Raw genomic sequence first — 22157 nt, 5'->3', positions numbered from 1 at the left:
GAGGAATGTGTTACTAATTGTATTTTACCTTTGCTTTTGCCACAGTGATATTCAGAATCAAATATGCAGTCACACCATAGTAACCACATGAACTTTCATCTTTCAAATGTGTTTTAGTTTTCTTCCACATTCCAATAAATTAATATTTTTGCTGATCTTAATTACTGTCTTTCAATTTATGACACCATTTTATTTCAATTATTTCTAGTTAGGCTCAGATTTTTGTGCAACAAGCAAGAAATAAAATACTTTAAAGTGTATTTAAAACAAAGATCTAACAATAGTTCTATCACCCTGATTACTCTATACCAGAACACAGAATAAATAAAGGCTAGTAAAGATTCCACTCAAATACTTACCAGGAGCAATGGTCTCCAGCGTATCAGAACTGACCTTCCGAGTACTTGTACAGTGATGGAGGGTGGAACCCGAAAATACCAAGTAAAACACTACGTCATCCTCAACTTTGTCCTCTTCAGAGAGCAGTACAGTAACAACACAATCGCCCTAGGAAAAGGGAAGAGAGAGCAAGTTTGCATTAGTAAGGTTCCTCTTGGGAGCTTATCTTTAGAAAACATCTAATTTAAGGGGAAATCAAATGTATCATCTAAACTGTGCCCATTCTAGTGAGTTTATACAAATATAAACACTGATTGAGCCCCTATGTGCCAGGAAGTATTCTAGGCATTGAGAATACAAAACAATCTGAAAATAAGATCTCTGTCCTCTTGAAGCTTACGTTTTAGTGGAGATGGTTAGACAAATAAGTAAACCAACAAGATAATGGTACATTCACTTGGAAAAAAAATTTTAAAAGAATGTAAAATAGCTCCCTAAAAAAGCTCTGTAAAAATTCCAGGAAAATCTAAAAATAAGGCAGAGAGGATGGAGGAAGTATATTAAACAGTTACATCGTTATACTCAGAATGCCCCTTAACCTCTGTGTTCCATTTGCAGCAATAACTCTCTAAACTCTACATCCCACAGAATCACTGCCGGGTCCACCTATTCTCCATCAAACATGGAGAGCCTCTAACAGAGCTGGCCTGGATGTGGTAGAGTGCAAAGAGCTTGGGCTCCAGACAAATCTGGGTTTAAATTCCATCTACAAAGACTTTACTTAAATCCTCTAAGTCTCAGGTTCCTTGACTATATAAATGGAGATAATACCTTCTCTTCTTACAGCTAATATGTGAGAATTCTTGAAGCATATTCACCACTCAGCCTGGGATAATATTCTTAATCTATGAGGATGGGAGGGGCGCTTTTCCAACAATTTGTGTTTCCTGACCATCTGGAATCGCTACTCTTCTTTATCCACCCCTCCCTTAAGCCCACGGAATCAGACATAAATCTTGTGCCAGTAACTCTGCCCGTGACTCTGCAACTATTTAGAAGTTAAGACATCTTCGTCCTTTATTTGCAAATATTCTTCTAGCAATTTTATACATTTTTAAAAATTGAGGTCACTGGCTAAATTAAATTTATTCTACGAAATACAGTCCTAATTACCATTCTCCCAATCATAAACATTATATAATTCATGTGGTAACCATAAACAAAAGATTTTAAAGCACTGAGGTTTAGTACTGTGTAAACCTTAATGATGCATTATGGAAAATCCAATTTAGAGAAAGCCAGGCCATTTTAACATTAAATAGGGGAGAGAATTCCCATTACTTAAAACATTTTTTTCCTTTCCACTTTAGCAGTAATAAAGCCTATTAGAGAACCATGGCTCCCTGTGGCCACAACTTAATGGCCAGCAGCAGAAAGGAGCAGCAGGTAGTGTTTCACTAAATAATAAAAACCAAAAGTCATGAAGTCAAACTTGGGATCAAGTCTAGTAACAGAAATGCTCCAGCAGGTTGATACTGAAGACCAAATTCAAAGTATTTCCTATAGCCCTGTCTCTTTCTTATTTTTCCCCAGTACTCTGTGTAGCGCCCTGTATACAGTAGGGGTTCCAATCTGTTGTAAGAAGTCAGAAAGAACTACAAATAAGCTGTAACTTACTAGGACTGCTGAACTCGAAAGCTCCAAAGCACCCTAACACAGGAATAGCACAGTCGGTACAACAGAATTATCACTGACTTCAGACACTATTTAGAATTATACTTTTGGACTTGTATATAAGTCCCTATCTTGGGGACTGTATTAATAGTACTGAAATCACCTTTATGTACTTATTAATAAGTAAAAAAATATATATTATTTCCACTAAGATTTCTAACCTGGAAATCTAAGAATAGATCATCCTTTTCTAGATCAAGGATTCTCTCTCTACATTAGACCTACCATCTTGCTGAGAGACTCTCCATGCCCCAAGATATTAGTTGTGTCTGGGGCCTTCCTTTAACTGGGGACAGTAACTTGATTTGGGGAAAAAAATGAAATCGGGAAGAGAAAAGCATCTGAGGGATGGGAGAGAGTGACTTACAGTGTGGGGCAAACAAGGCCTTGGAAACAGGGAAGATGTTAGGTGGAGATTAGAGGAATGAGATAGGGAGTTTTGTGGGAGGAATGATAGAAGAAGGGATAGCACTGATCTCTTAGATAGCAAGACAGTGTCAGTCATGAGGCTCCTGAAGGTGGGAAGTCAGCAGCAAGATAACTGCAGTGGCATGCTGGAGCGGGCCTGTACAGGCTTGCGAGAGCGCATCATATTTTCAGGATATCTACAAGCCAGGTGTTAAATACGGCCATTATTAAAAAGTAAATGAGGGCTTCCCTGGTGGCGCAGTGGTTGAGAGTCTGCCTGCCGATGCAGGGGACACGGGTTCGTGCCCTGGTCCGGGAAGATCCCACATGCCGCGGAGCAGCTGGGCCCGTGAGCCACGGCCGCTAAGCCTGCGCGTCCGAAGCCTGTGCTCCGCAACGGGAGAGGCCACAACAGTGAGAGGCCCGCATACCGCAAAAAAAAAAAAAAAAAAAAAAAGTAAATGATATAAGCTTACAATTAAATAAATTAAAAAGAGATGTAATAAATACTCGAAACATCACATTTTAATCTTTTGCCACATCTTACTATTATCTACGCTCTTGAGGTTTACATCTGTTGTATCTGTTATAATGATGTGCTACTGCACATCTTTTCCCAACACACCTCTTGCCAGTTCTGTGTTCAGTGATGTAGCACTGATACCTTGAAGTCAACGATTATGGGTATATTTACACCACTGAAATTGGCAAATGCTACAAATCAGGGTTTGGTTTGGTTTTTTCTTTTTAACCGTCACATCATTGAGAACAGGTCAGTAGAAGGGAAGAGGGGGAAAGTAAGAGAATTTTCTTAGGGAGGCCCAATCAAGAGAGCTCACTGCTTACACGGAGTAAGAGTGGAGGAGTAAGAGAAAACCCTAGGCAAGTACAAAGCATCTCAGGTATAGACAACAATGCTGCCATAGCTCTGTTCCCAAGAGTTGAACAGAATCACCACCTTAATTTGTTTTCTAACTTTCAGACTTGGCTTATAACTTGTTACCACACCACAGTAGTTACGAGGATGGTCTGTGCCTGAATCACAGTATGGCACATCACTTTGCAGCTGTTTAACATGGGGTAGACTAAATTCTCTGCCATAAGAGAGCAACAATCACACCTACCTCATAAGGTTGTTTTAAGAATTAAATGATTGATAAAAGCAAAGCACCTACAGCAGTGCACTGGCACATAATAAATGTTCAATAAATGATAGTTATAATGTACTGTACAGCATGATGACTACAGTTAACTAGTTAACAATACTGTATTGTTCATGTGAAAGTTGCTAAGAGAATACATATTAAATGTTCTCATCACAAGAAAAAAATCTGTAACTATATGTGATGGATGTTAACTAAACTTACTGTGGTAATCATTCTGCAATATATCAAATCATTATGTTGTATACCTCAAACTCATACAATGTTATATGTTAATTATATCTCAATAAAAAAAATAAATGATAGCTATTATTATTTACCAGAATGTAAGCCCCATGAGAACACGTTTTACTCACTGAGATAGTCCCTTTGTCTAGAATAATAAGTAGCAGGTGCTCAAAACACATATTGGAAAAGAAAGAAAAGGAGACCCCAAAACTTTAATAGTAGTTATTCCTAGGTAGTAATTGAGGCCAATTTTAATTTACTTTGTGCTTTGGTTTTCCAATTTTTAAAAATAAAGATGGATTATTTTAAAAATAAAAAACTTACTTTTAAAAATAATCTGCTCACTTATAAATTACAAAGGGAAAGATAGAAACCTGGCACATACCATATGAATCAAGTGATCAAAAAAGTTAACAACACAAATAATGAAATGAACTAACATCACATGTCTTCTGATCCCACCCACTGAGGACACAGCATCACTTAGTGTTCCTAATAAAAATGCATAACCTCAACCTAGTCAGAAGAAAACATCAGACAAACCCAAACTGAGAGGCCTTCTATAAAAATTAAAAAACAAACACACACAAAAAAACTGGCCTGTACTCTTCCAGAATGTCACTAATGAAAAACAAAGAAAGACTGAAGTACTATTCCAGATTAAGGAGACTGAAAAGACTTTCCAACTAAATGCGATACATGATCCTGGGCTAGATCCTGAACAATAAAAACAAATTGCTATTAAGGACATTAACGGGACAAGTGTCCAGATTTGAATGAGGTTTACACATTTAACACTGTACCAATGTTAAAATTTTCCTGGTTTTGGTAGCTGTGCTGTGGTTGTGTAAGAGAATATCCTTGTTCTTAAGAAATACACAATGAAGTATTTGGGGTAAAGGAGCACGTCTACAACTTACTCTCAAATGATTCAGGGTAAAAAATGAGAGATAATGATTAAGCAAATGAGGCAGAATGTTAACAGTTGGTGAATCTGGGTTTAGGGTATATGGGATTTCTAACTTTTCTGTAAATTTGAAATTATTTTAAAATAAGAAGTTTCCAAGAAAAAAATTTTCAAATAATTTATATGATCAGATATTCAAAGTTAAAAGGTACAAAATTAAGTTACATTTCTGAGGCTAATTTTTATATCTTGCAGACATAAATATTTAGTACAGATATTCTTGCAGGATCCCAGAATGATGAAGTTATAACAATAACTAGCTTTTATTCAAGAATCTTAAAGGAGGCTTATAGGTCTTCCCAAATCAATTTCCCAGTTTGCCAAAATGACAAGATTTATACCCAACAATCATAAGGGAAAAGTGAAACAAAGAAAGTAAGTAATACTAAGTAAATACTGAGCATTACTCCAAAGTATTATCTTTCCATGAGGTGGTAAATATTATAGTACCAAAAGAATAACTCCAAAGTGAGTCCTTGTATAATTCAGATACTATATGCATCCATGCAATTAGCTTCATTCTCCCCTTTAAATACAAGAGTACCGGCAACTGACATATCATTTTGCATAATCATTTCCTAAAGCAACCAAAGATTGACAGTCAGCTATAGCTTTTCCACTGTCTGAAATGCAAAGTCTATCCTCTGGAAACGCAGGGCAGCTAGTTTTTAATTTCTTTAAAGCCTCACACCACAGAGGGACACCCAGTAGCAATGAGCATACCTAATGCTCAGATCTTGGTCACTGATAGCATTCTCCACTAAAACGAACCAAGGCTGCTCAAAGAAATGGCTGTTTCCAGGTCTAGGTCAGGGTATGTACAAGATGAGACTGAAACATCTTGTTTTGATAGAAAATAAGGAAATTGACAGAAAATAAGGGAACATCTTGTTTTGACAGAAAGAAAAAAAAGGATGGGGACATGCTGCCATGCTGCACATTGACATAGCTTCCTCTGGCCAAATCTGGGACCAATTTTAGACCAAATTGTCAATTAAGAACAGTAATGAATTATAAACAATAAAAAAAGGACGTCATGAATCTATATTAACAATAGACAGAAAGAGGAAAAGCGAGAACTCTTATGTATGGTGGAATGATGAAGCCTGACAGTCCAAGTGGGAAAAGTGCTGAAGTAGTAAAACTATCATTTTGCAATCATAATGGTAGAAATTGATTCCAGCAAAAATTTTCAATGAATGCTCAACTTAGGGGGAAATTCTGATGAGTTAACAAGATATGTATACTGTCTTAAACATTGTCTCCCCCCAGACTTCTAACAAGTTACAAGGAAGAAAAAAAGCAGTATTTATTCAGGGAATAAATCTACCAAAACCTTGACCAGATAATCGAAATAAACATCCTCAGTAGAGATAAATGAATACTGTGTGCCTCCATATGTGATACCCTGAGAAGGACATAAAATTACCTATGCATTACTGTGACCAGGAACACAAAACCTCAATCTAACCACAAGGAAGCACGAGACAAATAAAAAATGAGAAATGTTCGATTAAAAAGGAGAGGGGTACTGTGTTCTTCAAAATGGTCAAGGCCATAAAAGATAAAGAGAGGCTGTGGACATGTCCCATATTAAAGAAGGCTAAAAGAGGCATGACAACTAAAAACCAGTAATTAACCCTACTGTGATTTATAAGAGAGCAGCTCCAGTCTTAGAAAATTCAGACTGAAGCACTTCAGGGATAAAAGGCCAGGATATACGCACCTTACTGACAGATAGTAAAGGAAACACTGTAGATGTATCTAGGTTTTTAGCTAGAGAGTGCAAATGATAAATCAAATGGGGTAAAATGTTAACAGGTGTAATCCTGAGTAACTAATATCTGGGTATTCTTTGTACTGTTTTTTACCACTTTTTATAAATTTGAAATTATTTCCACACATAAAGTTTTAAGAACATAAAGATAAGGAAAAAAATGTTTAATTCAAAAGGCTTTAAAGGACTTACGGACTGGGGATATGTTATGCTCTATCATCACAGATGTGGACAAAGCTCCACACCAACAGCAAACTTTGCTTATAAAGTTCCGTTGGCACTCCACCCCAGGCTGGGAGCATGGAGCCTGTCCTCACCCCTGTACAACTGTCTCTTACCCAACAATAGAGGAAAAATAACTAATACAACGCAGCAACCATTTTAATCACAAATTAGTATTCTATAAACAATAAACACGACAGGAGATTGGTGACAGGAGAAAGGGACACAGGCTCACTACAACCATTTTCTGCAGGTCGGAGGCAGAACCAGCTGCTTTGCAAACACTGCAGGGTGAGTATCTTTACCCCTGCTTTGGAGATGAGAAAACTGTAACCCAGAAGATTTTCAATGTCTTGTCTAAGAACAAAGCTAGAAAGGGCTAAAGCTGGGATTCAAACCCAAGTAGGATTCCAAAGTCTGTATTCGTTCCACAATTCTGACACTAAGGTTAAGTGCAGGAGACAGAGTTAAGTGGCAGAAAGGAGAAATGTGCAAAGAGGCAATTATCAGTAGAAGAAACACATGTTCAATAGCCAGCAAGTGACAGACACCAAAAGGTCTATAGGTAGAACAGGGGTACTGTATTCTTCAAAATGGTCCAGGTCATAAAAGAGAAAGAGAGGCTGTGGACACGTCCCGTATTAGGTAGGAAGAAGGAAGAGGGTGCAGAAAACAAGGGACACAGAAGTATCCGGAGGTGCTGAAGGAGAGAGCAGGCAGGAGACACGCTTACATTTGGGGTAAACTCAAACCTAGGCACACTGGCTGCTTGGACCCAAGGATGTGTGACAGAGCCAGAGTGTGTTTAAGTGTACACTCAGCCCACTACATCGTACATACTTCTCATCACCATCTGAGGCTTATGGAAAGCAAGAACTGTGTCTTTTGGGGCACTTCACACAATGCCTATGTAGCAACAGGAAGTTTTTCAATAACTATATGAATGAACAAAGGTAGCAGAGATCAGTTTACGTAGCATATTAATGGCAAGCCAAAAGATTCATACTTGAACCTGTGTGTAGGCAAGAAAAAAAACACAGCCTTGTGTGGTATGTACTGGGAGAAAATTGGAGGTCAAGGAGTGGAGGGTGACATGCTAAAAGCAGCAAATGTTCTAGAAAGGTTTATCTCACAGCAGTATCCTAAGAAGGAAAAAGAGACTAGAGGCAAGGAAACCATCTGGGGAAAATATTACAAAAACATAGTGTGAGGAAGCAAAATGGGCTTAAACTGCTATAGTACCAAGATGATCTAAAAAGAAATAAATGTGAGAAAGGCATGTGGTTGAAAATAATTTGATGAAATATGATAACTGACAATGGGGGCTGAACAAAGATAGGAAGAGAGTAAACATTAAGCAACATTAACAGAAAAGGGAGTATCTCTCTAAGGAAAAAAGGGAGGGGGTATGGGAATGATTTGTGAGAAAGAGAATAATAAGCTCTAAATGTCAAGTTTCATCTACCAACAGGATGGGAAATTGTAGATATTATACATCCAAGAGGTAGTTAGCAGGACAGGCTGTCAGAAAAGGTCTGGGCTGGTGAGGCAGATCTGAGAGTCAACCTGCACTAAGAAGCCCTGACCATCAATGAAGTCTCCACAGTAAGAGAGCCAAGGACCAGACCCCGGGTTCCTTCAGGGGAGGGCAGGGAGAAACAAACCAAGCAGGGAAAGGCCAGCCAGATAAAAGGAGAAATCAGGGAACAGAGGATCAGTGATGCTAAAAGAGGCAAGGATTAAAGGACTTGCAGTTTTAAAAGGAATGATTTTTAAGCAATCCTCAGAACACACAAGGGAGAGATCCAAAGACAGAAAAGCAGCAAACTACAGAACTGTTTCATTTTTCTCCAGCCTTAAATGGGTCTTTTCACAACATACTATTCATCTACCTATTCCCATGCCTCAACCCCAGAAATAGGATACTTTGGACCCAAAAGGAACTCAAACTCAAATGCCATCAAGAAAGATTATGAGACTTACCATATTTCCCTTTGCTAATGGCAGCCACAATTGAGCCCTCTTTAGCCAAAAACTTAAAATACTTAGATTTTCTCATTTTGAGTATTCCAGAGAGCTCATAACTAAAATAAACATCATTTCCTAGATTCATGATGCAGTTAATTTCCCACCATCTAAAATATTTCAAATTCCTCTTTATTTTAACCATCTTGTTAACAATACCCTCAGTAACTACAAAAAGTCTTTGGGGATGATATGATATAGGCAAAATATAATTGTTGATCTGTACTAATCAGGTAGAAAGCTGGACTGAATTAATTAAAGGATTTTCCAATGACTTATTGCTATCACATATAATAGGACTGCTAACCATTAGTATTGGGGCTATTTTGAAAATATGAATATTATACTAAACACTAATGTTATATGTAAATGAGCCTTAAAATATTTGAAAATATTTTATTACTTTAAACACTTCCTTTAGTTTATTTTACTTTATTATTTCATAATTTTTTACTGCTAGTATAAAATTTTTATTTTAGTCCATCCATCAAGTAGATAAGTTAAATAGTTGAAAGATATTTAATAGCCCAATATTAATGTGTTCTTTACCTTCCTTTCTGTTCTGTTCCCATTAGCAAGGCCTTAAGTTATTCACCCATTCATGCTAAACAAGCACGAAGTGCCTCTATTTAATATAGTTTGTCTCTGCTATGAACTGGTACTAGAATTATAAATACTTCCTGTTGCCTGCCCTCCAGAGGACTAGACAGACATGCATATAGACAGAATGCCACCGGGTAAAGTGCTATAATTAGCATAAACACCCAGCGTCTCTAGGTGCAGAGGAGGAGATGGGTGCCCAAACTCTGCCTTGTGGGGTATACTAGGAAGGCCTCTGGGGAGAAATGGCTGTGCCCAGTGCTGCTCATGGCTCAGGACAGATCATCCCAGGCAGGAAGATACCTTCTGAAAGCTTAGCCATTTACAGTGAAGGTGGGGAAGAGACTACGTAGTTCATCTTTGACTATCTAGTTGATCTATGTACACTCAACATCTCTTCAAAGGGCCTGACGTACAGCAAGGGCTCAGTGTTTGCTGGGCTGAACCAAAAACATTTCATCCTTTTAAAAAACAAAACATAAAATGCTACAAATAAGCCAAACACTAAGTTTGTCTTGCTTATCACCTCCTTCACTTAACTAAAGATTGGTTGAGCATATGGGTAGGATACTACAGTAGATACCGAGCATATGAAGACAAGACAATTTCTGCTCTCTTGGAGTTCATAGTTTTTCAAGGGAGAAAGAGACACATAAAGCAGTAATTCAGCCACAATAATTTTGCTGGAAAAGCAAGGTTCAGGTACTGTAGGAATTAGAGGAAGCACTGGACACAAGACTGAGCAAAAGTCAGGGGAGGGAGGCTTCCCACAGGGTCATCTCAAACACAGGCCACTGGAAGGAGCCAGAGGAACAAGAACTCCCTCTGAAAGAGATGGTGGTTGCAGTGAGTGGACAGGGGTGTGGGAGGAGGTGAAAGAGGCTGCAAACTAAATGAATCCAAAAATCATTCAGGAAACAGCTGCCAGATCAGAGGGGTTTTAAACACTGGATGTAATGAAGCTTAAAAAAAAGAAAAAATATATATATATATAATATTAGCAAACCTCAAAGAAATAGCAATCTTGTATTTCTATCTTTGTGAGCACCCCAAACTGCAGTTCCTTGGCCTTCTTTACACTGGGATTCATTCAAAAGGAGAATTACCACAAACTTTAATTACAGAAGGACACAAGAGTTACATTTGTGCTGCCTAATTTACTGGAGTGTTCTAGGTAGGGAAATAATAGGCAAGTTTATAAGGCACAGTCATGGCAAAGTAGTACCCTGAGTGCCTTTAAGATAAGAACTAACATAAATCATGATGTTGTTGCCATCAGGCTAAAAACAGAAGACTTACCAGAAAGAAAAAAAAAAAATCCCAAACCCAAATCACTGGATAGGGCTGTTCGGTTCTGTTGGCTTTTTAATATTTCCCCAAAGTAACTTGTATGGTTCTCACAGTGGCTTCCATTTTCTGGGCAACTAACACCATCACAAAGCACTAGCACACACACACAGGTGTGTGTGTGTGTGTGTGTGTATGTGCGTGCACGTGAGAGAGAGCGTGCACAAATGTGCCCACACATACACAAGTCAATATTATTTAGTATCCACTATTTCTTCAACGTAACATGTTACTCACTAACAGAGTATCTGCCACCACAAAGGGTAGTGAAGTAGGAAAAAACGCTGACACGGGAGTAAGGTCAGGATCACTTAATAGCTAAGTATAGTTGGTTGTTTTATAGACCTGATAAATAACCACTTGAAACTCATTTTGTTTGTCAGCAAAATGGGTTTATTCATTACAATATTTATTGATCATCAAACATGTGTCAAACACTGTTAAGAATTAGGGAATAAACATGAAAGAGACAAGGCTTCTGGCCTCATAGAGCTTATGTTTTAGCAGGTAAGACAACCAAATTATAAAAAATAACATCAGGGGGAAAGTTCTATTAAAAAGAATAAGACAGCGTGAGGGATTAAGGTGTGTCTGAAGTGGGCGTGAGAGGCTACTTCAGGTAGGCTGGTGAGGAAAGGCTACTACGGGCTAATTCACATTTGAGCAGAAACCTGAATGAAGAAGCAAGTTACAAGTGTTCGAGGCCGAGAGAACAGCAACTGGAAGACAAGTATAAACTTGGCATGTATACAGAACAAAGGTCAGCCTGGAAGAGCAAGTGAATAACACTGGATAGGAGATGAGGATGGAGTTTGGATTTTTTCCCAAGTGTGATGCTAAGCCACTGGAAGGTTCTGAAAAGAGTGACATAATCTGATTCACGTTTTAAAAGAATCACTGTCGTTCCCTCTCCTTGGAGAGACTTCATCCTTTGTCTGCCTAGTCCACGCCTACACACTTTGAACAACCATGGCCCGTTTGTGGAGTAACACGCTATGGCTTGAGCACAGAGAACAATAAGCTGGAAACGGGTTCACAAAGAAATGCCAAGGATTCCGGTCTTTATACTAGTGCAAGGGGAGCCATGGAAGGCTTAACAACATTACTTCCCCCGTGTACTTTCTACACATTGTTGAAAGATCAAATAAGAAAATCATAAACTTTTATATAAAATTAATGATTCTTCTTCAAATGTCCCCTTATCAGTGAGGTCTTCCCTGACCATCCTAAATGAAATATGGAACTCCCCGGCCCCAACTCTCCTTAGCTTGCCCTGTGTTTTTTCCCCATAGCAACTTTTACTCTCTGACGCATATATTTACGTTTATGTGTGTACAAGAGTTTATATATACACACTCAGTGTATATTTTACATACATAAAATTCTAAGAGTATATATTTATTTACATATTGCCCTGATTCCCTCTTCTCCTCCCAACTATCATGTAAGCTTCACGAGGTCAGGGAGCACATTTGCTTTACTCAATGCAATATCATGGCCTAAAAGTATAGCTGGTTGTTTTAAGTGCTCAATAAATGTTGGATGAATGAATGAATGAATTCCTAACTGGACTTTCTTCCTGTGTACAATCTGCGTCTCTCTCCTCAACCCATTTAAACACTTAAGATGACGAGATGAGAAATTAGAAGACCGTAAATCTAACGCTCTGGCTATGCCAAATTTTTAGCTCAGTGGTCCTTAAACAGTCACGTAAAATATAACTAAGGCTCAAAGGGGCCAGTGATGAGAAGAGAACAAAACAGCATCGTCCCTGTTTTTTTACCCTAGGGACTCTACCCATCTCTCTCTTAAGTGGAAAAATATTCAGATACTCTTCCACTCCCCTCAGAAGAAAGGCCACTCTCCAGACTGGCCAGCAAAGCCCTTTTCATAACACTTTCCTTGAAAGATGTCTCAAAGCACCTCAAGTAACATGAACAAAGTCAACTGTGAAATTTATTAATTTGGGGCATAAACTAAATTCATTCCATATAAGCAGATTTTGGTTGATTTTAATGTTAGAAAACAAGTAACCATTTTATTTGACATTTGAAGTTAGTTTTTATTTCAACCAGTCTAATCTTTTGCCAGATATAGATATGGGTCAGTGAATTCCCTATAACCTGTGTTTACTTTTAATCAAATATGTCTATATTCCAGCCAAAAAGCATTCCCCTTCTCAATGCAAAACCATTATTTTAAATACTACTACTAATTATGATCAAAGTTCATACTGTCTTCCAGCCTCATAATTTTTCAACACTAAAATATACACAAATACTTAAAGATTTCCAAGCACCACCTATTTGGTCCATTAAAATAAAACCAGCAGATGGCGCTCAATGAGTCTGTAGAGTGCTCTGTGTGGAATGGTTTTAGGAACTATTCTCTGTAACGGAAGAATCTTGAAACTTCAGCTGGAAAAGGAATCAAAATTACAAAAAGTTTGGAAATCATTTAATGTATGGTCCCCTTAATGGAAAGTGTTGCTTAAAAATAAAGAGATTTTTAGAATTCTAAGAGTATGAGCTTTTTGTTTCAATGTACAACCCTGCCTCTCAATCTATTCTTGTTAATAAGCAAAGCTAAATTGGTTGAAGGGAGTTAGCTGGTGGCTTTAAAAAGCAGCCTCACCCTCTCACAAATGTTACACAGCTCTCTGGAACTGCTAGGGTAATTAGGTCAACACTTCAAGAGACAGTCCCCCTCTGCTAACAGGACCAGATATTTGGTTAAAATGCAGAGACCATAAGGATTTTTATTAATTCTTGACAGAATAGTCCTCTCTTCCTTCTCTGCCCTCCCGGAGAGCAGATAATTCAAGTGGGGACATTCTATAATTAAAATCTATCAGCTTGACTTCTGTTCCACCCATCTCCCATACTTATCCACCTAGCTTCCTTGGATATTCCCTGGTCACTTCTTTCGGTTTTCCTCTCAAGTCATCTATGAAATTGGGTCTCCAGGCTTCCAGGCTAGCCCTTCACACAGTAGGGGGCCACAGAAGAGTCTCCTAAATACAATCTGATCAAGTTACTCCCCTGAAACTCACGGACGGTCAACAGGATAACATCCTAACTCGGGAGTGCGTCCCTCCCACCAGCAGCAGACAAGGCCCCCACAGCCTGGCCCTTGCTAACCTCCCCAGCCTCCCCTCCCTCCCGGAGCCTCTCCCCACACACTCACCACAATCATACCAAACCAGGAGGATGCCAAGAGGCCGAAGCCTCACTCTCACTACATGTCTCACTCACTACCTGGCCATGCTGCTCCCTTTACCTGTCACATCCTCCTCTCGCCTGACTGGTGACTGGCCCAAGAGAGGACAGCATGAAACAAGCCCTGCCTTGCTTTCCTGAGGAGACACCTGGGCTCCTTCCTCAGGGGAAAGGCCTCCTTACCTTATCTAACACACTATGCCTCACTCACTGCGCGTAGGTCAAGGTCTCTCCAATCCCTCCCCTGCCTATGTAATGGGCATGTGTCCGGGCAATGCCTCAGGAGGGGAACCCAACTCGTCAAGTTGAACCACACCTGCTCAGATCTCATTCCTGGCCCAGGATGCAACAAACCGTGAGACCACAAAAAGAGATATTCAAAGCTGGCCAGTGGGGACACTGTCAACTACACCAAGATTAGGAGGGAAGATGCAAATACAGAACGGGAGGCATCGCTTTGGGAGGCAAGGTCACTGGCCTTGAAGTCGCATGACTCAGAACACCAGCTTCAGTTGTCACCAGCTGTGTGACTCTTCTAGGAGCCACCTCGAGTCCTTCTGGGGAACCGCTAGATTGTAAACTCCACAAGGGTAGAAGCTGTGTTAGGATATCCATATATTTGAAGTGCCTGAAATAATTTAATAACGGCTCTTTCATCAAGTGCTCACTGTAAACCAGCACCACTTCAACTGCCTTACACAGATTAGGGTTACTATTTAATCCCCTTAAGTACTAGTATTTTAACAAGTATCTAGCAGACACAGAATAAATGTCCCCACTCATTCACAAGTAAATAAAAATATCCCCCATTTCAGAATCTCCATGTTTTTACTTTCTTTTATACTCTCTTCTCGTAAAATATATTATTTCTCAAACAAAGCAAAATAAAGTAATAAATTTACTATTTTGGGGTTTTATTTAATTATGGGTGAAGGACTGTAACTGGATGGCAAAATTGGCTTTATGACACCTTCTGAAAAGCAGCCATAAAGGAAGGGAGAAAGAGTTAAAAACTTGATTAGTTTTAAAGGTAAATTATAAAGCTTTCTTAAAGCTGGTTAAGCTTCCTAACTGATAATAAATAGTTATATGGGCATTAAGCGATCCACAATACTTGAAAACCATAAAGTAGTAAGAAGAAATATTCTACCATTTCAGATGATAGCAACATTTTTCTTATCCAGCCTTACTGGTAAAACCATTGCATATAAATATCCAGAATTTGTTCTTTTGGGTTTTTTTTAAGTTTTCCTTTTAAAGTGTCAAAATTTTAAAAAGAAATAAATTAGCTTTATGAAAATGTAACTAAGGTGCATTACACATTTCCCGGCCTTCTTAAATGCGGACAGGGAAGGGCAGGAGTGGTAACTGAGCAACGCCCATGTGCTAGGAGCTCTATATGTGGGGACAACAGTATTTAACGGTTGAAGAGTAAATGATGTATGTGAAGCATTTCTCAAAGAACCTGGTACTTAGTAAGTATTCAATAAGTGCTAGATATTGTTGTCATTTTAAAAATCACATTGAACCCTCACAAAAACCCTGTAATACAGGTATTACCCTGCTGAATTTTACAGATGAAGACTCTAAGGCTCCTACAGCTGGTTAGTACTACAGCAGGAATTTAAAACCATATCTACTTGACACCTACAAAGGAGTCACTTTTCTCTACACAGGTTCTCCAAGTGTTGTCCGAGAACCAAAAGTATCACCCGGAACCTTATTAGAAATGCAAATTCTCAGCTCTGCCCCAAGCGGAGTAAATCAGAAGCTCTGGAGCTGTGGCCCAGCAATCTGTGTGTTAACAAGTCCTCCAGGTGATTCCCATGCAGGTTCAAGTTTGAGAACCAGTAGCCCGCACTGCACTGTACCCCACTGGAATGGTTATCACAGAAGGTCTAGTGTCTGTCCCCAAACAGTTTCCCTTCTTTGCAAATAATTCCACTTTTCATTGTCTCCTTCTGCCTTCAATAATCCCATCAATACCTTTATTTTACAAATCCTCAGCAACAGCCCACTTCTTCCCACACCATGGAGGGTAAGAGCCGACACACAGTAGCAGTACACTGACATCGGGAGCCCGGCTTCTGAAGTAAGAAAGGCTAGTGTGAACTCCGACTCTATCCTTTACTAGATGCATGACCTCAGCAACTGGCTGAAGCTCTCTTGCCCTATTTCCTCACCTTTTAACATACAGAAGACAAAAGTTATCTCATGAGGTTGTTAGCATGATTAAATGAGAAAATGAAAGGACACATAGCATAGTGGGCAAGTACCAGAAGGTATTCAATAAATGGAGACTCCACAGACATGGAAAACAAACTTGTGGTTACCAAAGGGGAAGGGGGTGGGAGGTAGGGGTGCAGAAAAAACAGGAATTTGGGATTAACAGGCACACACTACTATACATAAAACAGATAAACAACAAGGACCTACTGTATAGCCCAGGGAACTATGTTCAATAACTTGTAATAACCTATAATGGAAAAGAATCCGAAAAAGAATATACATAGTATGTATATGTGTGTATATATATGTATGTGTATATGTATGTATGTATACGTATAACTAAATCATTTTGATGTACACCTGAAACACTGTAAATCAACTATACTTCAATTAAAAATTAATTTTTTAAAAATGGAGGCTCTTAGGATTATTTTAATACAATATGCATTTCTGCTGCCTTCTACTGCATATACATACATTACAGCAAATGAAAAATCAAGACCACAACCCCATAATCAACAGGAAGACTGGAGTTGGAATCTCAGCACACCACTTCTTAAAATGCCCACTTTTGTCTCATAATAAAGAAGACCCACTTCTAATTCTGAGATCTAGTAAGATATGGACAACCTATAATCATACCCATACATGTGGCAAGGATAAAAGAACCAATTGTATGGAGATCTGGAAAATGAGGATTTGTGGAGAAGAGACACTGGCTATGAGAAACACCCACAGTAGTAGCTCCTTCATATTATGCTGCCTGGGATCCCTTAACCACACAAGATAGGATGAACCAGACAATGTTGGCAAAACATAATAAGCTTTAATCAAAGTAGAATTTAAGAATGCAAGAAGTGACCGAAGAGGAATTCATAGTCATGAGGGTAAGTTAAGATCACCCCTGGCCTTTTAACTAGTTCAAGAAGATGACAGGAATGGCAGAAAATAAGTCCACAATCAGATTGGTGGATCCCATGGACCAAAAAAGGAATGTACCACTGCCTGAGTAGTAAGATAAAACTCACATTTCCTTCTGTGGACATAACAAAGAGAGACAGCTGAAAATTCCATCCTAGCTGCCACATGCTCTGTATATCACACGGGGTCGGCAGTTAATCCAAACAGAGCTTTGTGAAGGGCTCCAAGGATGCACAAGGGCCAATACCTCTTTTTTGGTTTAAAAAAGAACAAACAAGCAAACAAATCTCTGAGAGTACATATGATGTTCTCTATACTTAAAGATAAGGACCCACATACAAGGAAACAATCAGAATCTCTGGAGGAGAAATGTGTAGGAATGAGAAAAGTACTAAAGATGCACATCACCAGTTCATTAATCAATCAATAAATTAGTGTACCTCTCAGAAGAATCTAATTTCTACATCCCTGCTGATACAAATATATTCCTAATGTTCTATCTGTATGGAGCTATTTTCGGATTTCTGAATTACAGATTCACTGGGGTGACTCTGTGAAACTACCTAACAATTTCATCTCAGATGGCACAGTAAATTCCAAAGAGGGCAATAAAGACCTTTGGTCTTATAATGAACTTACTAAAACTTTATTTTTATTTTTTTTTACTGAAGTATAGTTGATGTACAATATTCTACAAGTGACATGTGTACAATATAGTGATTCACAATTTTTAAAGGCTATACTCCATTTGTAGTTATAATAAAATGTTGGCTATATTCCCTGTGTTGTACAATATATCCTTGTAGCTTATTTTGTACTTAATAGCTGTACTAAAACTTCAAAATATAAATCTTACTGTCTCAGTTTCCCCATCTGTAAAGTAACAAAACAATTCCTCCTAATTCACAGGTTTGTCAAACCAATAAAGTGAGATTAGTACAGAAAGAAGCAAACACAGGGAGTTCCAAGTAAAGAGCCCATACACAACACAGAAGTATTAAACTATTTGGGTTGAAATTCAGTTTTTCATCAAGTATCATTCCCAAGTTTTCCTAGAGGCCCCATCTCAGGGGTCAAAGTGACCCTTTGTCACTGGTTCCAGGTCACAAAGTCCCCTATGCTGTTTGATCTCCTGAGTGGCTTACCCTTCAGGGTCGTAAGTTTTACCTCCCCCCCCCCAAAAAATCTCATCTTTGACTAAACAGACATTTATAACCATCCATGCATGCAGCAAAGCTCTTTCCCAAACAGTTGTAATTCTATTATATTTAATCAAAAACAATGAGAACCTATTATGTGCAAGGTACTGTGATAGAAGCTGAAGTTAAAGTGAGAGCAATAAAAACAACAACTCAAGTATAAAGTCTCTGTACTCAAGATAGACACAGTAAATGAAAAAAGGCATGTAAGCAAAAGTGCAATCATTTAAAGTGCTTGAGGTGTTATAGTAAAGTCTGTACAGAGTAGCTGGGGCCTGGAGAGAGGAGTGATAGATTCCACAGGAGGCTGAAAGTTCAGGAAGGGCTCCATAGAGCCAAATGACAGGAACTGCATACTGAAAGATGAGCAGTTTTCTTTGTGTGTGTGTTGGGGGTAGTGGAGAGGGTTGACTGTATTTCAGAGAGAGGGAGAAATGCAAAAACTGTTTTACCTAGCTGAAGGCTAGCACACACAGAGCTGTTAACTGGTTTCCCTGCAGTATCACTGACTCAGCATAGGGTCCATAGCTAAACTCCCAAAGGCTGACTTCAAATTTTTTAAAATTCACTGATGCCGTCCAAAAATCCATTACAGAAGCCTGTTTACAACACCATTCCAAAATCCAGGTGCTCTTATGAGTTCCATTTTCATCATGAACTGCTCTGCTAACTAACTATAAAGCAGATCTGGCTTTAATTATTCACAACCACACAAAGAAGAAATGAGGAATCTTAAATGACATAAAAATACTGTGAAAAATAATGCAAAGTATTAACTCCCTTAATTGAAAATCACTACCACCTCCTGCTAAGAAATAAGCAGCCCTGTGTTCAATATTGCACACCTTGACGTTATTTTGAGTCAATAATCTAGTAATAATTTACTCAGGAATCCACCATAGATCCATCCATTTGAAACAATGTCCTACCCAATGCATATCATTTCCCATATATCTCCAGTCAACCACTGCTGATGGGTTAACAGTCAGCCATGTTGGAAGATCTAAATCTACCCAAGAGGCTCCAATTTAATTCACAGGAAAGGGGCTTTTAAAACTACCCTTTTTGTTCACTTGGTTCATGCTTAAGCACTGGGGTGCATCAGAGTCATCTGGAGCGCTTATTTAAAAATAGCTTGTAGGGCTTCACCCCAAGCATTCTGATTCAGTAGATCTGGGTTGGGCGTGAAAATCTGCATTTTTAACAAGTTTCTAATGATGTTCACACTGGTGGTTAGGGACCACACTTTGAAAACCAGTGCTCAAGAACAATTCAGCTGAAAGTCAGTCCGGGTAACTCCTCACACCAATGATTACTGTGAGCAAACAATGTTTATAGGATCTCTATCTTACATTTGAAAAAGCGATGGCAAGTGGAATTCAGTGCTAAAGCCAACCCCTAAATGTAGAATGTGATATAAGCATCAGGTTTCGAGCTCCCAGGTCAAGAGAGGGTGGTAGCAATTTGAGGGACTGGTAGTGAAACCATCCTTACTTAGAGAGACTAGACAGAAAGGGCAAGAGTTCTGAGTTCAAACCTCTGTTTCGGGCTTCCCTGGTGGCGCAGTGGTTGAGAGTCCGCCTGCTGATGCAGGGGACACAGGTTTGCGCCCCGGTCCGGGAAGATCCCACATGCCGCACAGCAGCTGGGCCCGTGAGCCATGGCCGCTGAGCCTGCGTGTCTGGAGCCTGTGCTCCGCAACGGGAGAGGCCACAACAGTGAGGGCCCGCGTACCGCAAAAAGAAAGAAACAAACAAACAAAAAAACCCTCTGTTTCACCTCTTACTAGCTATTGTCCTTCATCTATAATATGGGCCTCACAAGGCTGAGGAGAAAATGTACATAAGTCACCCTACGTGGAAGGCGCTCAGTAAATGTTGTTCCCCTCCTCTTTATAAGCAAACAAGGGAAAGAGCTGTCAACACAAATGCATGTGCAGAGATGCAAGAGGAAGCCACCCGATATGTTTATACGCTTTTGTACTGTCAAAATAAAGGAGATGGGTCTCTTTTAAAAACTACCTATATATTTAAAGTTTCTATCCATCATTTGTGAAATATGCTTATACCATTTAATCCTCACTACCAACACCACCACCACCGCACCCCAGCCCCTCCGCCACAGGCTGCTGTAAAGACACAACTGTTCTCCCTCAGACTGCAGAGGCAGCTCCTCCCTCGCCCATTGGTGCTACACCATTCTCCCTCTGCCTCTCACAGTAAAATCCTCGGTGTTCACATCTGTGGCTCTTTGATGCTTTCAGTCATTCTACCAAACAAAATCCATTTGTTCTTCGGAACAGCTTATCATCCTCACATCCATTCAGCACACTGTAACGGTGAACAGGCTACTCACCTGAGAGTCCCTCACTGCTCTTCCTCTGCTCTCCACACCTCTCCATCAATGTTCTTTGGGTACTACTTTCATCATGTTACTATCTGCCTAATCAGAAGACCTCCAGTTGCTCTCTATCCTGCTTGTAAAATGCTATATTCCATCAGTGCTGGCCAAGAAAATTTTCTGCAATGATGGAAATATTCTATATCCGCACTGTCCAAAATGGTGGTCGCCAGCCACATGTGGCAACTGAGCACTCTGCAATGGAAGAACTGAATTTTTAATTTTATTTCGTTTAAATTAATTTAAATGGCTACATGGGCTAGTGACTACTATACTGAACAGAGTAGATCTATACAATCTCATCTCCACATATTCTCCCATGTGAACTGTCCTCTCCAGTCAAGCCAGATCCCTCACCACCACTGATAACACCATGTCCATACCTTACTTCTAAGACTGTGCTCCCTTCTCTCGCTCTGCTCTTCCCTTTCTCCACAGCCAAATCTGTCCAGGCTAACAGAGCCCCCCATCTTTCCTGAAGGCTTCCCTATCATTTCTGCCAACATCTCATTCCTCTCCCTGCTATGAACTGTCACTGTGTAACCATCTGTATAACTCATCCAAGCACCTGAACAAGTACTGCTTGTGCTGTCATTTAACTCTTCAAGCATCTGAGCCCCGGTGAAAGAATCTATTCCTCTAAGACCAGGTCCTCCATTCACTAATAGGTGCTTCACAAACACTTGGTGAATGAGCTAAGGGTACAGAGCACTACATTTTGGTCTTCTTTGGACAGCAAGACTTCTCTTCACTAGAACCGAATGGAAAATTTAACTCCAGCCCCCCTGCACCATATCCAGATGCTTGGGAAACACCAAGTTATTGTAAAGGCATCATGTACACAGACCCTGAAAAGGCTCTGACCTCAATGTATCTTCATCTGCTCTGAAAATGCCAAGGAAAAATAAGAAAATGCTACCTGCAAACGCAAAATCTGTTAACTTCAAAGCACGTTTCTGGAGATGGATTAAAAAGTCCCAACAGAAGGAAACTGAAGCTCTTGCTCTGTAAAACCATCAAAAGCTAAATTAAGGAACACTTGATTTCCTTATTTCTTCTAGCACTAGTGACAAAGTTGTCATTATTTAAACACAGTCCTCAGATCTGGATGGAAAGAGCCTCCAGGCTACAAAATGTTGGAGCTGACCCATCTGACATGTATTGTTAAGGCTAAGGCAGGTAATTCATTTAAAAGATCAGAAGGCTGATAAAGCTCTCTTTGTAAGAGAAAAATGTGACAAAGTAATAGCCAAGCAAGAGGCATAGCCAGATTAGTTCAACTCCTGCTATGGAAACACAATTCCCAGGAAGAGATAAAATGTTGCTATTACCAAATAGGTCCTCTTCCCTGAAAGGAGGCAACTGAGAAGATTAAAGTTG

At 39.4% G+C, this 22157-nt stretch overlaps 1 protein-coding gene across 3 annotated transcripts in view; it reads right to left on the bottom strand.

The window, feature by feature from the left end:
• Window positions 1–22157, bottom strand: part of AKAP13 (A-kinase anchoring protein 13) — a 338516-nt gene that overhangs the window by 206859 nt on the left and 109500 nt on the right. For all 3 annotated transcript variants that reach the window (XM_060156069.1, XM_060156077.1, XM_060156080.1), the window contains exon 3: window positions 360–507. In XM_060156069.1, the coding sequence (XP_060012052.1) occupies window positions 360–507 (148 nt within the window). The remainder of the gene's footprint in view (window positions 1–359; window positions 508–22157) is intronic.

The sequence above is a fragment of the Lagenorhynchus albirostris genome, chromosome 1 (genome assembly GCF_949774975.1).
Source record: "Lagenorhynchus albirostris chromosome 1, mLagAlb1.1, whole genome shotgun sequence".
Lineage (NCBI taxonomy): Eukaryota > Metazoa > Chordata > Mammalia > Artiodactyla > Delphinidae > Lagenorhynchus > Lagenorhynchus albirostris.
The sequence above is the reverse complement of the archived record's forward strand: the minus strand, read 5'-3'. Positions and strand labels throughout refer to the sequence as shown.